The sequence below is a fragment of the Talpa occidentalis genome, unplaced genomic scaffold (assembly GCF_014898055.3).
Source record: "Talpa occidentalis isolate TD23 unplaced genomic scaffold, MPIMG_talOcc4v2.1 talOcc4.14, whole genome shotgun sequence".
Lineage (NCBI taxonomy): Eukaryota > Metazoa > Chordata > Mammalia > Eulipotyphla > Talpidae > Talpa > Talpa occidentalis.
Window position 1 is genome coordinate 12,285,707 of NW_023601433.1, and position 15,621 is coordinate 12,301,327.

At 42.7% G+C, this 15,621-nt stretch overlaps 1 protein-coding gene across 2 annotated transcripts; it reads right to left on the reverse strand.

Moving 5' to 3' along the window:
• Nucleotides 1-2,951: 2,951 nt before the first annotated feature.
• On the reverse strand, nt 2,952-12,793 carry SNRPA1 (small nuclear ribonucleoprotein polypeptide A'). Of its 2 annotated transcripts, none has more exons than XM_037510084.2 (9): nt 12,644-12,793; nt 10,596-10,743; nt 9,346-9,424; nt 8,839-8,885; nt 8,485-8,587; nt 7,534-7,613; nt 7,057-7,132; nt 6,319-6,412; nt 2,952-3,235 (listed from the first exon to the last, which is right to left on the reverse strand). In XM_037510084.2, exons 1-9 carry the CDS (start codon nt 12,723-12,725, stop codon nt 3,177-3,179), a joined length of 768 nt encoding a protein of 255 aa, XP_037365981.1. In that variant the 5' UTR covers nt 12,726-12,793; the 3' UTR covers nt 2,952-3,176. The 2 variants fall into 2 exon arrangements, with proteins under 2 accessions (XP_037365981.1, XP_054550747.1); XM_054694772.1 differs by lacking the exon at nt 12,644-12,793 and adding an exon at nt 12,257-12,443.
• Nucleotides 12,794-15,621: the final 2,828 nt, after the last annotated feature.

Here is a 15,621-nt window from a genome sequence, read left to right on the forward strand (position 1 = left end):
CAATCATGAAGATGGAAATTGTAACATTTCAATTCTATCTTTAAACAAAACTCTTGAACTAATCCTGTCACTTAGAACTTTGAAATATAGAAACCAGCATAACACTCATGACAATGGACTCTTTAAACATATACAAGAACAAACCACCTTTGTATACTGTTGTGAACTACAGTGTTACAATATAATGATGAATAGTATGTTCAATTAAAATGTAATAAATGTTGAATTATTAGAGTTCATGGATGATGGGCTTTCGTTTCACTTCCTAGTAAGTTGTTCTCCCATTCATAGAAGTTACTTTTTCCTTCTCAGCCGGGATTTTGTTATCTTGGTCCCTTTAATCTGAGCCTATCATCTCACTTAGTTATTAGCCATAAAGTTATTTCAGCAAACACTGTGCTCAATACAACCACGCAGGAATTATTTGCGAAAACAGGGCAAAGGTAGTATCCAGAAAGCCCACACCCCTGTTATCCCCACAAGGTGAAAGGAGTGTATTTTCCCATCCTGACTTGGCCAGGTGGCTTTCTTTGGTTAATGAGGTGGGCAGAAGGAACAATGTGTCAGTTTTGAGTTTAAGAAACTTCTAGCATTTCCTTCCTGTGCCTTTGCCCAAGGAGAATGAAATGCACAGCACAGTTATCCAAATGAGTCCACAAACCCACAGTGAAAAGAAGAGCCAGTTATGAGAATGGGTGAGTTCTGGGGTCACCTATTAGGGAGCACTATTGTGCCAGTAGTTAACTCATAAGCTGTCAAACCTCACCTTTTCACAAAAGTATGGCATCAAGACAGAAGAAGTTGGTAGGGAAGGGATAATAAGAGATGGCAATCAGACAATAGTGCTTCTTCTTAAACACAAATAACATAAGGCACCTTTCAATGACAAACTTTCTGAGAGATACCCACTGTGGCCTTTAAAATTACATTAAAATACGTATATATATAATGCATTTCATAAATTTATAGCTCTTAGAACCTCAAGACCAGGGCACTTACTGACTGCATACAAATACAATTCAAATAAACATCTTGTATTTGCAAAGACATGAAAGATTTTTTGTTGCACAACTGCCACTGGCACAAGTTTCTACACTCGATCTTAGCCAAAAGGCCGAGAAGCAATTGGCACAAGTTTCTGCTGTGCCGAATGAACACTGCTTATCAATTAGCAATTGGCACAAGTTTCTGCTTATCCCAAATGAACCTTATGTTCCGAAAAATCATACATTAAAAATACTGGGTAGCTTTGAGAAAAATAGCTAGAAATGAAAAAAAAAATATTGGGCTTCTGGGAGAAATTAGGTTGGAGGTTGGGTTCTGAGTGAAAAGTCCTCTCTCCTTTGATTAAAATTTTTGCAAAATCCTCACTTGGCACCATAACATAAATGATGTAACTAGTCCTCATTTTGATTTTTTTCTCATTAGCTCTCAGATACTAAAGTCTCATATTATTGCTAAGTGTTGCAGAAGAGTCCAAGTCAGGACTTAAACAACTTCTTAGAGGTAAGGAACTAGCAGAAAGTTAACTGCCACCAACTGAGGCCAGAGCCTCATTCAGAGTCACACTCAGTGAGGTGGTTCATGAACATGGAAACAGAGCACCTCCTGCTCTAAGTGCACAAAAGAAAAACTCCATCATTTTGATTGCCCTATTAGGAGCGACGTTATAGGTCAGTTTGTGCTAACAGAGGGTCATGAGGAAATAGAAAAGGCATCCTCACTGGTCTGTTATACAAGGTGCTGGAAGGGCTACATTTTAATCCAGTCCAGGAAGCAGCAGATCTGAAGACCCTATCATGTCCTTCTGTTCTGATACTGTGTACAGCTAAACAGTGTTCAGACCCCAAAAAGCACCTTGATGAGAGGGAGTCTGTGCTTCCTATCACAGTAAACTAGCAATAAGGTAGACTTTATAAACCCATCTATTATATATTTGGCCTAAATGCCCCAAGAATTCACCCAAAACTTCAGTCCTCAAATCTGCCAAGGAGAGGCTAATACAAGAACAGAGCAATTCAATCAGCTCTGGGCCACAGTGGTGGACTGCTCTCCAAGTTACAGAGCTTTGCCCCTGCCTTTGAATAAGATCCCTGGAGGGCATGGGTGTTATCATTAGAGGCAGAAAAACACTGGCTTAAGGTCACTGTGGAAATCTAAAGGCCAGCTTCTTTAAAAGAAAGTTCCATCTCCTTTTTACAGCTTTCTGCACGCTCTAGCCTTCTCTTGCCTTTCAGTTATATTGAACTGCAGTTCAGCATGCCATGCTTTGTGTGGCTGTCTTCCCAGCTAGATGGAGCTACTTCACGACTTAGGCACCTTGCAGGTGCCTTGCAGAGAACACCAAGTCAGCTAACCAGCAATCATACAAAACTGCTTAAGGATCCATTTGGAAGAATGCTTCTTCCATTTAGAACCACTCAGAATGCTTTAAGAAACAACCCAGGAGGTGGGGGGGGGAAGCAAAAATTATTTAAAAATAAGCAAAGATGGATGGTAAAGGCGCTCATTTCCACCACCTTTTTTTTCAGATTGGCCTAAACTGGCCATAATGGTTTTGAGAAATGTGGTCAAGTGTCTAGGAACTGTAAGGAAAAGTGGGCACCAGCTGCTCTGCCGTTCACATACCACCACCTGACCAGCTGAGTAACACTTCCCTCTGAAAATTTCCAAATCAGGAATTTATTGATGTGCTGTTCATATGTTGAGTTACATAAAAACATCAAAGGATGCTGATTATTGTAAGCCCTAAAACTGCTTAATGAAGCTCTTATTATCCTCTGTGCAGAAAAAAAATGTGCCAGAGATATCAGGTTCTTGCAATCATTGGCAGCATCCAAACTTGAGTTTTACTAAAAATCTAGAGGACCAGGAAGCCAACCTAGAAGCACCACCCTCCCGCATTTCCAACATAAACACCTCACTCACACACACTCTAAGGACATGCAACCTGGCAGCACAGTTGAGTGTCTTTTATTTTGACTATTTATAAAAAACTGGCATTTAGATTTCAAAATTTATATTACAAAATTACCAGCAGCTGTTTCAAGCATTTCAACAATGCTATCAACTCCACTTTGCAGACACAAAAAGACTATTATTCCATGTTGAAAAAGCAGGACTTATTCCATAGAGTGGGCACATTACATATCCTGGAGGTACTCAGGCCACATTGCTCAGGACCCATTTGTGACTGTGTCTTCTTCCATTTCCTCTTCACCATCATCAGTGGGGCCTAAAGAAAAACAAAAAGCTGGAAGTCACCCTGATTTTAGAGACCCTCTGCACTCAGTATGCATGTCCATCCTGTTAGGCTAATGTGCGCAAGGCCCTGGGCTAGATACAAACACCCACCAGCCCCCCCTGCCTCAAAGACTTTAGAATCCAGACAAGTGTGTCCTTGCAGGGACTGAAAGGGATGGGCAATTCTTAAAAGAAAGAATCACAAAGGTGTTTTATGAAAGGCACACCTGTTACTTCCCACTCTAATTGTTCTGGTCAAGAATCTAGTATGTGTGACTCTAAAAAGCTTATACTTTGAGGTTTGTTCTTGCCACTACCATGGGCAAAGAAAGTGGGAACACTCACTCCAAAAACACTTGAGTACTTACTACATGCCAAATACTGGGAACAGTCAGAGACTTTATTGTTTCTAAATTAGGAAAAATAGGGCCTCATGGTGGCTCAAGGGGTTAAACACTGCACTATGAAGCAATCGGCAGCCTCTGCAGCACGAGTTCGATCCCCTAGCCGGCCAGGGAGCTGGGAACCCACATGGTGCAGCAGACCTCTCCTGAATCGCCTGCTGCTCCCCTCAGCAGTGTATTTCAGTCAATCTGCCTGTTCTGTTCCCCACTCTGACTCTGGTGAATCCTCTCACCCCCCGTATCGTTGGCCTGTACCCCAGCTCTTGTATGCATAACTAAATAAAATCTTTAAAAAAAAAAAAATCAGGAAAAGTAGGACAACCACCACCAAAATGTCATTACATTTGCTCAACAAGTTATGGCAGATATCTTGGTCAATGGATTCTGAAAAAGGAAATCTTTTAACCTTATGAGTTACTATTTAAGTCTAGTGCTTCTATAGTTACAGCCAAACATGAGATTTCTAGATACAAAAACTACTAAGAAGTGCTACTTGAAAGCCCGGCACACTGAGATCTAGAAAATGGAGCACCACAGTGGTGTGTATCTTCTCTCCCCATGTGCTTTCAGACTACATTTTAAATGCCAAGGGATCACAAGGACCAAGTAAATATTCTAGAAGACGCAAAAAAAATACTTGTCATATTACAATCGCTTCAGAATTTCATATCTTGCCTGTCCCCACAGAGCCTTGAAAGCTTTCAGCAAACTATAGATCCATCATAGCCCGTGGCTCCCCGCATGGCCCGGTGCAGGCCTGTGCTATCAGCACATCTCGCACATTCTCTGGTGCCTCCAGCTTCATGCACAATGGCCTCTGTCAGTTCAAGCGTGCAATGCTCTCCTCTTACCAGAGCTGGCTGCCTGTGCAGTTTTCTCTCCCTAGAAGGCCAATGCTGCCCTGCCTTTGGCTAGCTCAGCAGTTCTAAAACTGAGATTTTTCCTGCAAATTACATTTATCCATAATGTATTAGAAATTAAAATTGAGTATCTTAAAAAATAATTCACTAAGATAATAAATCCATCACATGTTAGCGCTTCTATTTATATAGAAAATAAAACTTCCCCAAACAAAAATACATAGTAAGAAAGCTGGCATTATCTGGTATTTCTGCCTAACTCTGCAATGTCTGCTCAAGCACAGTCAGCTGGCATCTTACACTGGCTTCAGCATCCCACCAGTTCTAATGCATGGTTTTGATTACAGGGTATGAAGAAAATCAGCCTCATAGGTGCATAGTTAGAAAATTAAGGAGTATTTCAATAGCTTTTATAGGCAGCTGTAGATACTTGTTGATACTGAGAAAATTGAGAAAACAAATTAAGAAAAGTGGTAGTTCTTAAAAGTTAGTTTGCAACTAGAGTCTGAAATCTTTTGATATGTCCATGCTCTGACTTGAAAACCCACTGGCTATCTTGTACTTTTTATGTGTAAATTATACATGTGCAATTTGTAACATCATTAAGAAATACTTATTCACTGAGTTCTGTAGATCTTACAAATATTGATCTATTTCATTATATGACATCAAAAAAAAATCACCACTGATTTCTTCCATAAAGTGTTTAAGTACTGGGAAGCTGTCAAGGTTACAGTTATTGGTAACAAACACCATTGGTTGTTTGCCTCAAAGTGACAGACTGGCTTCATATCTGAGAAGATGCTTCCTTCTCAGCTGGATCAAGTGCATGGAGACAGCTTCGTCATACAGAAGTGAGTGCCCAGCTGTGCCTGCCACCTTGTCATCCAGAGTAGCAAAAAGATGTGCACTTAAGGGGTGACATGTAATAAATACTATGAATCATTTTCATTGCTTTGTGAGGGACACGCTTAAGCAAAACTGGTATGTATTTTACTGAGACAGAGCAGTTTAGAATATAACAATTACTAACATCCTCTGGGCCACTGCCTCAACCTTTGCTGAGGTGCCAGTGGTTTTAACCACCACTGCTCTTGCACCATCAGTGCAAAAGTTAAAATGCAACAAAAAAGCAAATACTGCCATAGTGTTATATAGTTTTGAACTCAGAGGATCCAAAGACACAAAGAACCACTGATCTAATTAATCTTACTCATTTTTTGCTTCAGTTCAAGTATTTCCCTAATTTTTTTTGAGTTACCAGTCTAAGTAAGTTCTTATCAAAACTTACTATTTTGAGTATAAGCATGCTCAGCACGCTGACATTCGAGTATGAGAATAGCTAACACCTTTCAAAAACTTGCTGATTCAGATCCTGTGCTAAGTGCTATTTATGAAGTATGTTACTGGGTCATCTCGCCAACCTTTAGTGGTTGGTACAATTATTATCTCAGGTTTAAAGATGAAGAAGCAGACTTAGTGGGGATTAAGAAACCCCAAGGATAAAGGTAGTGAGGCTAAGACCTGATCCTCAGGCTGCTGTGCTCTGGAGTCTATGTTCCCAACTACTTCTATCTCATAAATACATACCAGTAAAAGACCACAGATCACCTATGGTGTTGAGATTTCACTCCATGGCTATGAAATAATGTTGGCTTCAACTTAAATTAAAACAAAACAAACAAACCAACCCTAATTTCTTTCTCTTCAAAGGTAAATTTAATGAGATTTCATGTACATAAGTAGGAAAGTAAAGAGGCATTAATTAAACATTCTCATTGGAAGTATGAAGACAGAACATGTTTCCTCACCTGATCTGCGTTCTCTGCCAGGTATCTGACCAGACTGCAGCAAGCCCTTCAGCCGCTCCACTTCAGCCAGAGTTGATGCGTTTGCTATAGCATTCTAGAGGAAAGATGACAATGGAAATAACAATTTCATCTCTAAGTGTCATTCTCTCAGAAAACAGCTACAAAAATGAACAGCAACTTTTCAAGTTGGAACATTAAATAATTGTCTTACATTGGGGAAGAATTTTATTGGCACACTAAAATCAGCCCAGAAACCAAATCATAAATTTCCAAAGTTGGTACACAGATACAGACCCTCTTATAAAAGAAATCAAATAATCATCTCATGTGTCTTAAAATTTTGGTGAGTAGAAACACATATTTGAAGCGTTTTACTGGATAATTTAGGAGGTGGTATTGTAAAACTGGAACTTTCACCGCTCATCAATCAGGACCTTTCAGACAGCAAATCTTTGAAGTAATCGTTCAGGCAAACACTGAGACAGCATGAAAAGGTAACTGGCCATTCAAATAAATATACCCTGGGAAAATGAGAAGGAAGAGAACTACTTCCACTTTGACTGGAGCGTATAGTTAATGCAATTCAAAGTCTGGTCAAATAGCAACTTTAAGCTAGTTTTTCCTATATAAAGACATACCTGGAAGGGAAAACGTGCAATTTTCTGAAAGAATTTACATAACTTTGTGTCCTTCACCCACCTAGCTCTCTCCAGTCTAAGATTCCTAACACATTATTACCTTGATTGCTTCTACATCCCCTGGAGATGGTCCACCTTTCTTTTTGTCAGTTGGCAAACCAGCACCTGGGTTGAAACTGGAAAGGGGAGGGAAGAACATAACTATAAATCCAGACCAATACAAATTGCTTCTCTTTACTTTCAAAAACGTTTGAAAGTAATTCAACCAGTGTAGTATCTTATCTTTGTTAACAAACTGATACAAGAAACTCTCTCCTTCAGAAACACCACCCAATTCATCTTCCTATAGAGAAAACAGGATGTAGAAGATATCCATTTACATGGAATACTGAAATATTTGCTTCACTAACCTGGTAGAAATCTCATGTGATGTGTGGACCACTGACGGTCATAACCATCACCAAGTGTAATACGGTATTAGTCACAGGTGTTTTGATTAATTTTGTAGGCAGCAAACTGCCAGACAGATAGTGTTTCTGAAGGTGAAGTAGAGAGAAGTTGGATATCCGTATCTTACGTTTTGCTTCTCCTGGCAATATCCTTTGCAAGTTGTGCACCCCGTTTGCCCTTGAACATTTTCTCTGCTTCCTGACGCTCCTACAGCGACACCACACACAGAGTTAATGGAAATAGGAATACCACATGCATTTAGATGCATTCCTCAGAAAACATGGAAGAAAACTCTCCTAAATATTCTGGGTTGGTAAAAGTACCAAAAAGCCAAATTGACATTAAATGGAGACACAGTGTTTTTGCCTTTTCTGGTGAAGTTCCCCGAAGAAAGCCCCTTCTCCTAGTTTCAAGGAGGGTCTCTCAAGGAACTAAAGTTAGAAGGCTTAAAACAAAAACAGTGGGGGAAGGGGGAACAGGACCGGCACTCCCAGGAAAGGGAAAAACCATTCTAACAATCAGAGCTGCTGAAAAATAGGTTCCCTTAGGCTCTCTCAGGGAAGGTGTACAGTCTGGTCGCAGTGTTCATGGCCATGGTGCTTAGATGGCACTGCGTGTGCGTGGGCAGCACTACCTGAGAGCTTCAGTTCAAAGCCCTACCATAAACTGCTGTGAAAAAAATCTGACATTTTCTTTCCCACATATTTACCACAAATTGGTAAACCTCAGCTGGCAATTTAAAAAATCAGTCACAAAAGTATAAAGGAAAAGGGGCCTCCCTGGTGGCGCAAGGAGTTAAGACGCAGCCTATGAAGCTGTCCGCAGCCACTGCAGCACAAATTCGATCCACATGGTGCAGCAGACCTCTCCTGACTCGCCCGCTGCTCCCCTCAGTAATGTATTTCAGTCAATCTGCCTGTTCTGTTCCCTACTCTGTCTGTGGTGAATCCTCTCACCGCCCTCCCCCACCCACCTCTGGCCTGTACCCCAGCTCTTGTATGCATAAATAAATCTTTAAAAAAAGTATAAAGGAAAACAGAACTCTATAATGACTTACAATCAACAGAATAATACTTACTTTTAGTTTCACCTTTTGGAAATCCAGCACTCTGACTTGTGGAACTTTATAAATTACATACAGTCTGTAATGCTTCTTATTTGTTACGGGATTTCTCAAAATACTACAAGAAAAGGAACATAATACCAATGGTTGCAAAGCATTCGACAGGTCTATTTAAATAAGTCTGTAAGTCAAGGAAAAGTTTCTATTTTTACATTTCCTAACAAGTAACATTAGAGAAATTTTCGCAGAGCACTGGGCCCAAAGGAAAATTTAACTGTTTAAAAGGTATATGTTACTATTTGCTTTGAAGTCTGGGAAAGATGTCATTTTAAATGACTTCATTGTCACCACCACAAATAATTCCCATACCTTAAATAAGTCAGCGACTTGAGAGATGCCAAAGGGTCCAGATCACCCTGTAAAATAATGATCACAGGTAAGAATATGAACGTCGTTGGCTGTCCTAGCACTTGAGATGGTGGGTACCTTTGGACCATGGACTCCTCATCTTTTACTTATTTTTTTACTGCTCCAATGCCTGGCACAATACTATCACAGATAATTAATATATTTCTACTGAATGAATTAGTAAATAAATTTAAGCTTTGTAAACTTAAAATCTTGACCCTTGAGTTTCTGTCTCAATGGTAGAAAAGAATCATCATCCCCCCACCCCCCGCCATGGCCATTGATATCCTTTAGTGGGAAAAAGTATTTGCAACACATATAATTGAAAAAGGCCCAGATCCTGAGAAAAATATAAGAACGAAGAGATATTTTTCTGTGAACTTTATTCTAGAGTTTCCAAATTTTCTGAAAGAAGCAGTAGTACCTTAAACCTTCTCCCCAAATACATTTCTCCCCTGCTCAACTTACCAGTTCCACAAGACTATTGTTGGTGAGAATGAGTTCTGTCAGACAGGGCAGAGCCTGATCAAGTCCCTCACCTATACGGCTAAGATAGAAACAGAAGGACTCTTAGTAAAAGTTAAAATTAAGCAAGCTAACAATTTTGCCTAAGTTGTTTCAGAGGATTTCAAAGTTGGGAGAACCTTAGAGGTCCTCCTTCCAATACCCTATCAGACAGAGGGAAGATGAGGGTCCAAGAGGAAACCACTGTCACAGGTTTAATGACAGAAGTGTGATTTTAGATTCCAAGTCTCCTGAACACTGCCTAGGATTCTCTCCACTACCACACGTCAGAAGAACCTCCTGTGTAGAACAAACTGCTTAGCTCATCGCATGACTTTCATACAGAAATACAAGTGATTCTGTATTCACAGTTCCGGAACAGGACATACACATCTACCAGAAGAGAATGGGTACCCTCTTAGAAATATATCCATTAAAATAAACTCATTACCTGGTACCATCTAGTGTTTCTTTTTTAAAGATTTATTTATGCAAAGAAGAACTAGGGTATAGGCCAGAGGTGCAGGGGATGAAAGGATCCACCAGAGACAGAGTGGGGGGCAGAACAGGTGAATCTATTGAAATACACTGCTGAGGGGATCAGTGGGCGAGACAGGTGAGGTCTGCTGAGCCATGTGGGTCAGCTCCCTAGCCGGGGTTCAAACTCAGGCCACAGTGGCTGGTGATAGCTTGATAGTGCTGAGACTTTAACCCCTGTACCACCAGGGAAGACCCTATCTAGTGCTTCTTAAAGACAGTCTCTATAGATCCTCAACAACTTTTTCCCACTAAAAGTGACAGAGTGATGATGAAAGGTCAAAGATTTCAATTAATATTTTTAAAACCAGTTGTAGTTAAACAAATGGCAGAGGACATGAGGTAGAGAGATACTCAGTCAAAAATATAATTGTTGAACACTATATTTCTTTATAAATAATTAAAACTGTTTTAGAGTCAGAATATGTAAAAACGCCATGGTTTTAATTTATAAATATATAAATATACAACTCTTTAATAGACTAGACCAGTAAAATTAGACTAAAACCAATTGTCAGGATCTCTATGGCAAAAGTGCAGCTCATTTCTCATTTTAAGAAAAAACACACACATTAAAGAGGAAATCTGTACTAAAACCTTTAAAGGAAACACTGAAACATTTACTTCAGACATTTACTCCAGGTGAAAAATTTTATTTTCCACTGGCAGACACTTACCATATTCTGTTGTTGTTCACTAGCAATGTTTTCAGTCTTCTCAACAAAGGGAAACCATCCAGTTTCCTTATTTCATTGTCAGAAAAGTCAATAGCATCAAACTGGTCCAAGGTAGCACCCAAATTTTCAATGACGGGAATTTTATACCCTGAAAAATGGAGGGAAAAAGACCACACAAGTTAACATGATGACAAAATACCTTAAAGCATTAGTGGTATTTCATGGTACCTTAACTCTAGGTTTTAATTTATTCACAAAGTACCTAAAACCTATGCCTCACCAAACACCATGCAAGTTACTAGTTTCAGCTGCCATGAAGCTTCCACCTAGCAGTGGACATTAAAAAGATGATGACAACAAGAGTGATGAATACTGCCCAGCAGTAATACTGGTAACTAGATGTACAAGAATATTTACAAGGCACCTCCTACTGTTCTAAGTGAGCTCAATGGCCATAACAGGAACTTATACCATAAGTTGCTTGCTTACTCACAGTGTCCAAGCCCTGTCCTTACGTTGTGGACAACAGTTCTCAACTTCTTTTGCATTTCCACAGTCCAGACTCATAGAAATCATCAGGATATCCTTGCAATTCAAGGCAGTTCCCCCTTTTATCACCTCTCCCAGTTCCAATCTAGAGATGAAGGTCTATGATTTATACACAGTGATAAAGCAACCTGTGAACAATTCACTCAAATAAATGATCTGACATGGTCATAAACATTGTGCTAGGCACCAGAAGAAATGAACCCAGCTGAGATTAAAATGCACAATTCAGAGATGTAAGGGCTACATGCAAGTAAGCACTGTCTCCAAGTCAGTATCCTCTACTCTGGATGCACTTCTGACTTAACACACCGCAGAGAGCAAGCTATATGAGAACCAAAGTGGTCATTTTCTCTTGACTTGAACCTTTCTCTAAGAAACTTACTATCAACAAAATAAAAGCACTAAAGTTTCCTAAGAATCGGCAAGAGCCTAAGCAGAAAGCAGAGCCTGAGAAGAGCTGTTCGTGAGACCCTGTGTCCCCATGGAAGTAATCTCAGGTCACGATTATATTATCTTATCCCCAGAGAAGGTGCTTTTCATATCGTTCCTAAGACCATCGCTGGAAATGCTAACCGGACAGTTACGGCCTCAGTTTCCTATCAAACAACACTACGACTTAAACAGTTCCAGGTATCTGACTAGTTCCAACAGCTTCCACCACTTAGTGCACCTGGCACTACGAGCCTCGATAAAACAGTCCACTCTTTAATAGGTTTTGATAAGAAAAAAAAAAAAAAACTAAACAAAACCAATAACGAAATACTGGGGGAATCAGTTGCTGTTGTTTCTGGACTTCCTTCCCTTCCTTACAAATTAGAAATTACCGCCACGCATCCTATCTACACCCTCACAACAGTAACTGAACCTATTTACTGAGCACCAACTACGCCCTGCAATAAGCTCACAACCGTTAATAACTGTATTTTCTCGGCCCTGCAAAAGTTCATTTTTTTTTAAAGATTTTATTTTATTTATACAAGAACTGGGGTACAGGCCAGATGTGCGGGAGGGTGAGAGGATGCACCAGAGACCGAGTGGGGAGCAGAACAGGCAGACGGATCGAAAGCACTGCTGAGGGTTGCAGCGGGTGAGACAGGAGAGGTCTGTCTTACCATGTAGGACTCTCTCTGGCCGGCCAGGAATCGAACCCGTGCTGCAGAGGCTGCGGACAGCTTCACAGCACTGTGCTCGACCCGCTGCGCCACCGGGGAGGCCCCTCCAACAGTTCAGGCTGGTGAACACAACAAACAAGGCCTCACAAAGGCCCGGGGGCATGGACCAGGGAGTAATTACGGCGGCCTCGCGAGCACGGGCCGGGGTCGGGGTCAGGGAGCCTGGGGTGGCCGAGGGGGGTGGCCCCAGCGCGGGCCTCCGCCCGGGGGTGCAGGCGCCGGGCCCCGCATGCAGGCCCCGGGGCCCAGCTCCCGCCCTCGGCGCACGCGGCGGGGCGCGGGCCACGGGGAGGCGCGCAGAAGCCCGCGCCCGCCCCCCGGACTCACCGCGGAGGTCCAGCTCGCGGTCCCGCACGGCGTTGGTGTACTGCGCCGCCTGCTCGATCAGCTCCGCCGTCAGCTTCACCATCCTGCCGCCTCCGCTCCCGGTGCCGCGGCGCGCCCAGCGCCTCCCGCCTTCCAGCCGTCCCGGCGTGCCCCGCGCCCGCCCGCAGGCAGCAATAATCGCAGGCGGCACACGTGCGCGCCGCTCGACGTCCAGACAGAAGCAATCGAACAGCCACGCCCCACGGCGCCTAGACACTGACGTCTGAGGGCGACGCGCCCCCGGTGCTGCTGGCTTTGTTGGCCTGTGTCTGGGATGCTGGAGGGGCCCTGCTCCCGGACGTTTGTGTCCGCAAGTTAAGCAAAATGTGAAAGTTCCCAAGGGGAAGTTTCTCTTGTGTCCGTGCACCTTGAAGTAAAGGAGGCTGTGACTGTGCTCACTCCTCCCACGTGGGCGGGCACCCCTGGGAACCAGTGGTGGGCCCCGACTTAAGGTTCCTGACCCTGTCCTGGGCTTTGACCCCGAGGCTTCCACGTGAGAACCTGTGGGGGCGAGGGAAGGGGCGTTATCCGCTCCAGCCAGCTGGCTGAGAATGCTCTAAAGGACATAAAACGCTGCACCCTACACAGGTTTGTGGTTAGGTCTGTGGTCCTTATGTTACAGGGCAGGGAGAGGGGCACCCCAGACCCCGCAAACCTGCCTGCTCTAAATAGGTTCTGCCATCCGCCACAGCAAAACAAAACATAGGAGACTTTAATGGGAAGGAACTTTAATACAATTAGGAAACAATACAGGAAAGGCAAAGAACCTAGTTTCTAAATCAAGCACCCAAAGTTCCCCGTCCCCTCGTGGGTGAAAGTCCACCCAAGCAGGATTGGCCCAGAGCAAGGCCCCAAAGCCTTCCCCAAGTCTAAAGCACCTTCCCGTGGGGACCCACAGAAAAGGGTCAGAAACAACAGACAAGTCTGGAATGAAAAGAGCAAAATCAACATCAAGATAAAAGCTGCCATTGTCACCTCCCCACGGGTCTCTCACCCACATCTGTGTCACCCAGTCCACGACCAAAATGCAAGCGCAGTTTCTTCACGAGTCTCTCAGCTCCATGTGCCTCCCCAGGTCTCCTTCTGGCTCCATCCTGCTTCCTTCCTTAGTCTCCTCTGCAGCTTCTTCTCTCCCTGCTCAGCTCCACCCTCCCTTGCATGGTGCAGGGAACCTGGAACCTCCCCCTTTTCTGGGACCACCCTGTTACACCTAGACATTTAATAAAAAACATTCTGGACTCTTATAATATGCTCCAGACTCTTAAATATCTACACCGAAGCATGACAGGCAGAAAAGTGCACAAATCAGAAGTCTGCAACATAGTGAATGGCCAGAGCAGGCACACCTGTATAGGTGCCACCCAAGTCCAGAAAAAGAACACCACTCTGAAATCCTCCCTCCTTCCCTCTCCAAAGGCACCTGCCAGCCCATCGCCATAGCTGAATTTCAACTGCATTTGATATAAATAGAATCTTGTATGCTTTTGTGCCAGGTTTCCTGACTCTTATTACATCTGGAATCCATCCAGGTTGCACATAGCAGTGGTTTGTTTACTTTCGCCGTTGTATAGATTCCAGTGTGTACCTTATACTATAACTTATCTATTCTGTTGTTGATGGACTTCATATTTGTTTCCAGTCTGGGGGTATTCTGAATAATGCCGCTCTGAATTTTCTTGTACAGGGATCTGATGCATGTGCTGGAATATAGGGCATAATATCATCAATTAATTATGTCTACCAGTTATGCTAAGAGAATGAAATAATTAACATACTCTAGCTGTGAGCAAGGTTTCCATGGATTCCAATCTCAACCACACTGACATCATCAGTCTTTATAATTGAAGCAATTCTATTGGTACTTGGTAGTATTGTGTTACAGCTTTGATTTGCTTTTCTATAGTAATTAGTTGAGAACCTCATGTGTGGTTTGCCCGTCCAATCTTTTATGAAGTGCTTACTCAACAACCTTGCCCTCATTTTTTTATTGGGTTGTCTGCCTTTTGCTGACTTGTGGTATTTCTTTATAGTATACTGTGGATAGGAGCAAACTGTGGTTTGCTTTTTCACCCTTTGTTGTTGTTAAAAACTGCTAAAATACCACAGATCCCCCAATGGGCTGGGTTCTCACTTTGCCCAATGGAAGGTCTCCTGTTGGGTGTCACCAGAGCCAATTAAATGAGATCAAGTTTGGAATAACAGACCAGAAACTTCATTCATTGACCAAGGAATGGAGAAAGGAGAGCTCCTAGTCTACAGGCAATTTCTCCCTGAGAAAAGATAATCTCTTTTATGGGGAGAGCAGACTTAGAAAGAACTTTGTTTTTAAGGACATGCTTAGAGAGCAAGTTGCAATGTGTTTGGGAGAAGAGGCTGGGCATATTCTGGTCATCTGGCAACACTTCATGTTTCTTTGGTTGTTGATTCAGTTAGGGTCAATTTCAAGAAGTCCTGGGATCCATCACTTTCTTTGACTCTCCAATGAAGACTGTGGTTTTCATTCTGTTAAAGGTTAACTTGAAAGACGCAACATATAAACCCAGGGGGGACTGCTAGTTTTCAAGAGCATACCCTGTGGTGGCCTGACAGGTGATCGTGACTTACACAATTCACTGTAGCCCAGCACATTCCTTCCTGTTTACTGAGAGTACTGAGCTATTTGTTTCTATAGGCTTGAGACAAGCAAGTTTCATTGTGCTGAAGAAGAGTTTGGGGGAAAGTGTGGTGACAAACTCAGAGCAGAAATGCCACTTTCATACACACCATTGATGCTGAAGAACACACACTGTTGTCCAGTTTGGTTTATTTAAGATACCCTAGTCCTGGGCCTCCACTGGTGGCGCTGGGTTGCGCCCACCCCAGCGAGGGTCCCACACGGCGCACAGACCTCTCCTGCCGCCCGCTGCTCCCCTCAGCAGTGTATTTTGTCAGTCTGGCTG

Coding starts and splice junctions, on each gene's coding strand:
- SNRPA1 (XM_054694772.1), bottom strand. CDS start 12,419: ATGCCCCCGGGCCTTTGTGAGGCCTTGTTTGTTGTGTTCACCAGCCTG. Junction 8,886..9,345: donor ACAATAGTCTTGTGGAACTG/GTAAGTTGAGCA, acceptor ATTATTTTACAG/GGTGATCTGGACCCTTTGGC. Junction 8,588..8,838: donor AAGTCGCTGACTTATTTAAG/GTATGGGAATTA, acceptor CTTTTCTTGTAG/TATTTTGAGAAATCCCGTAA.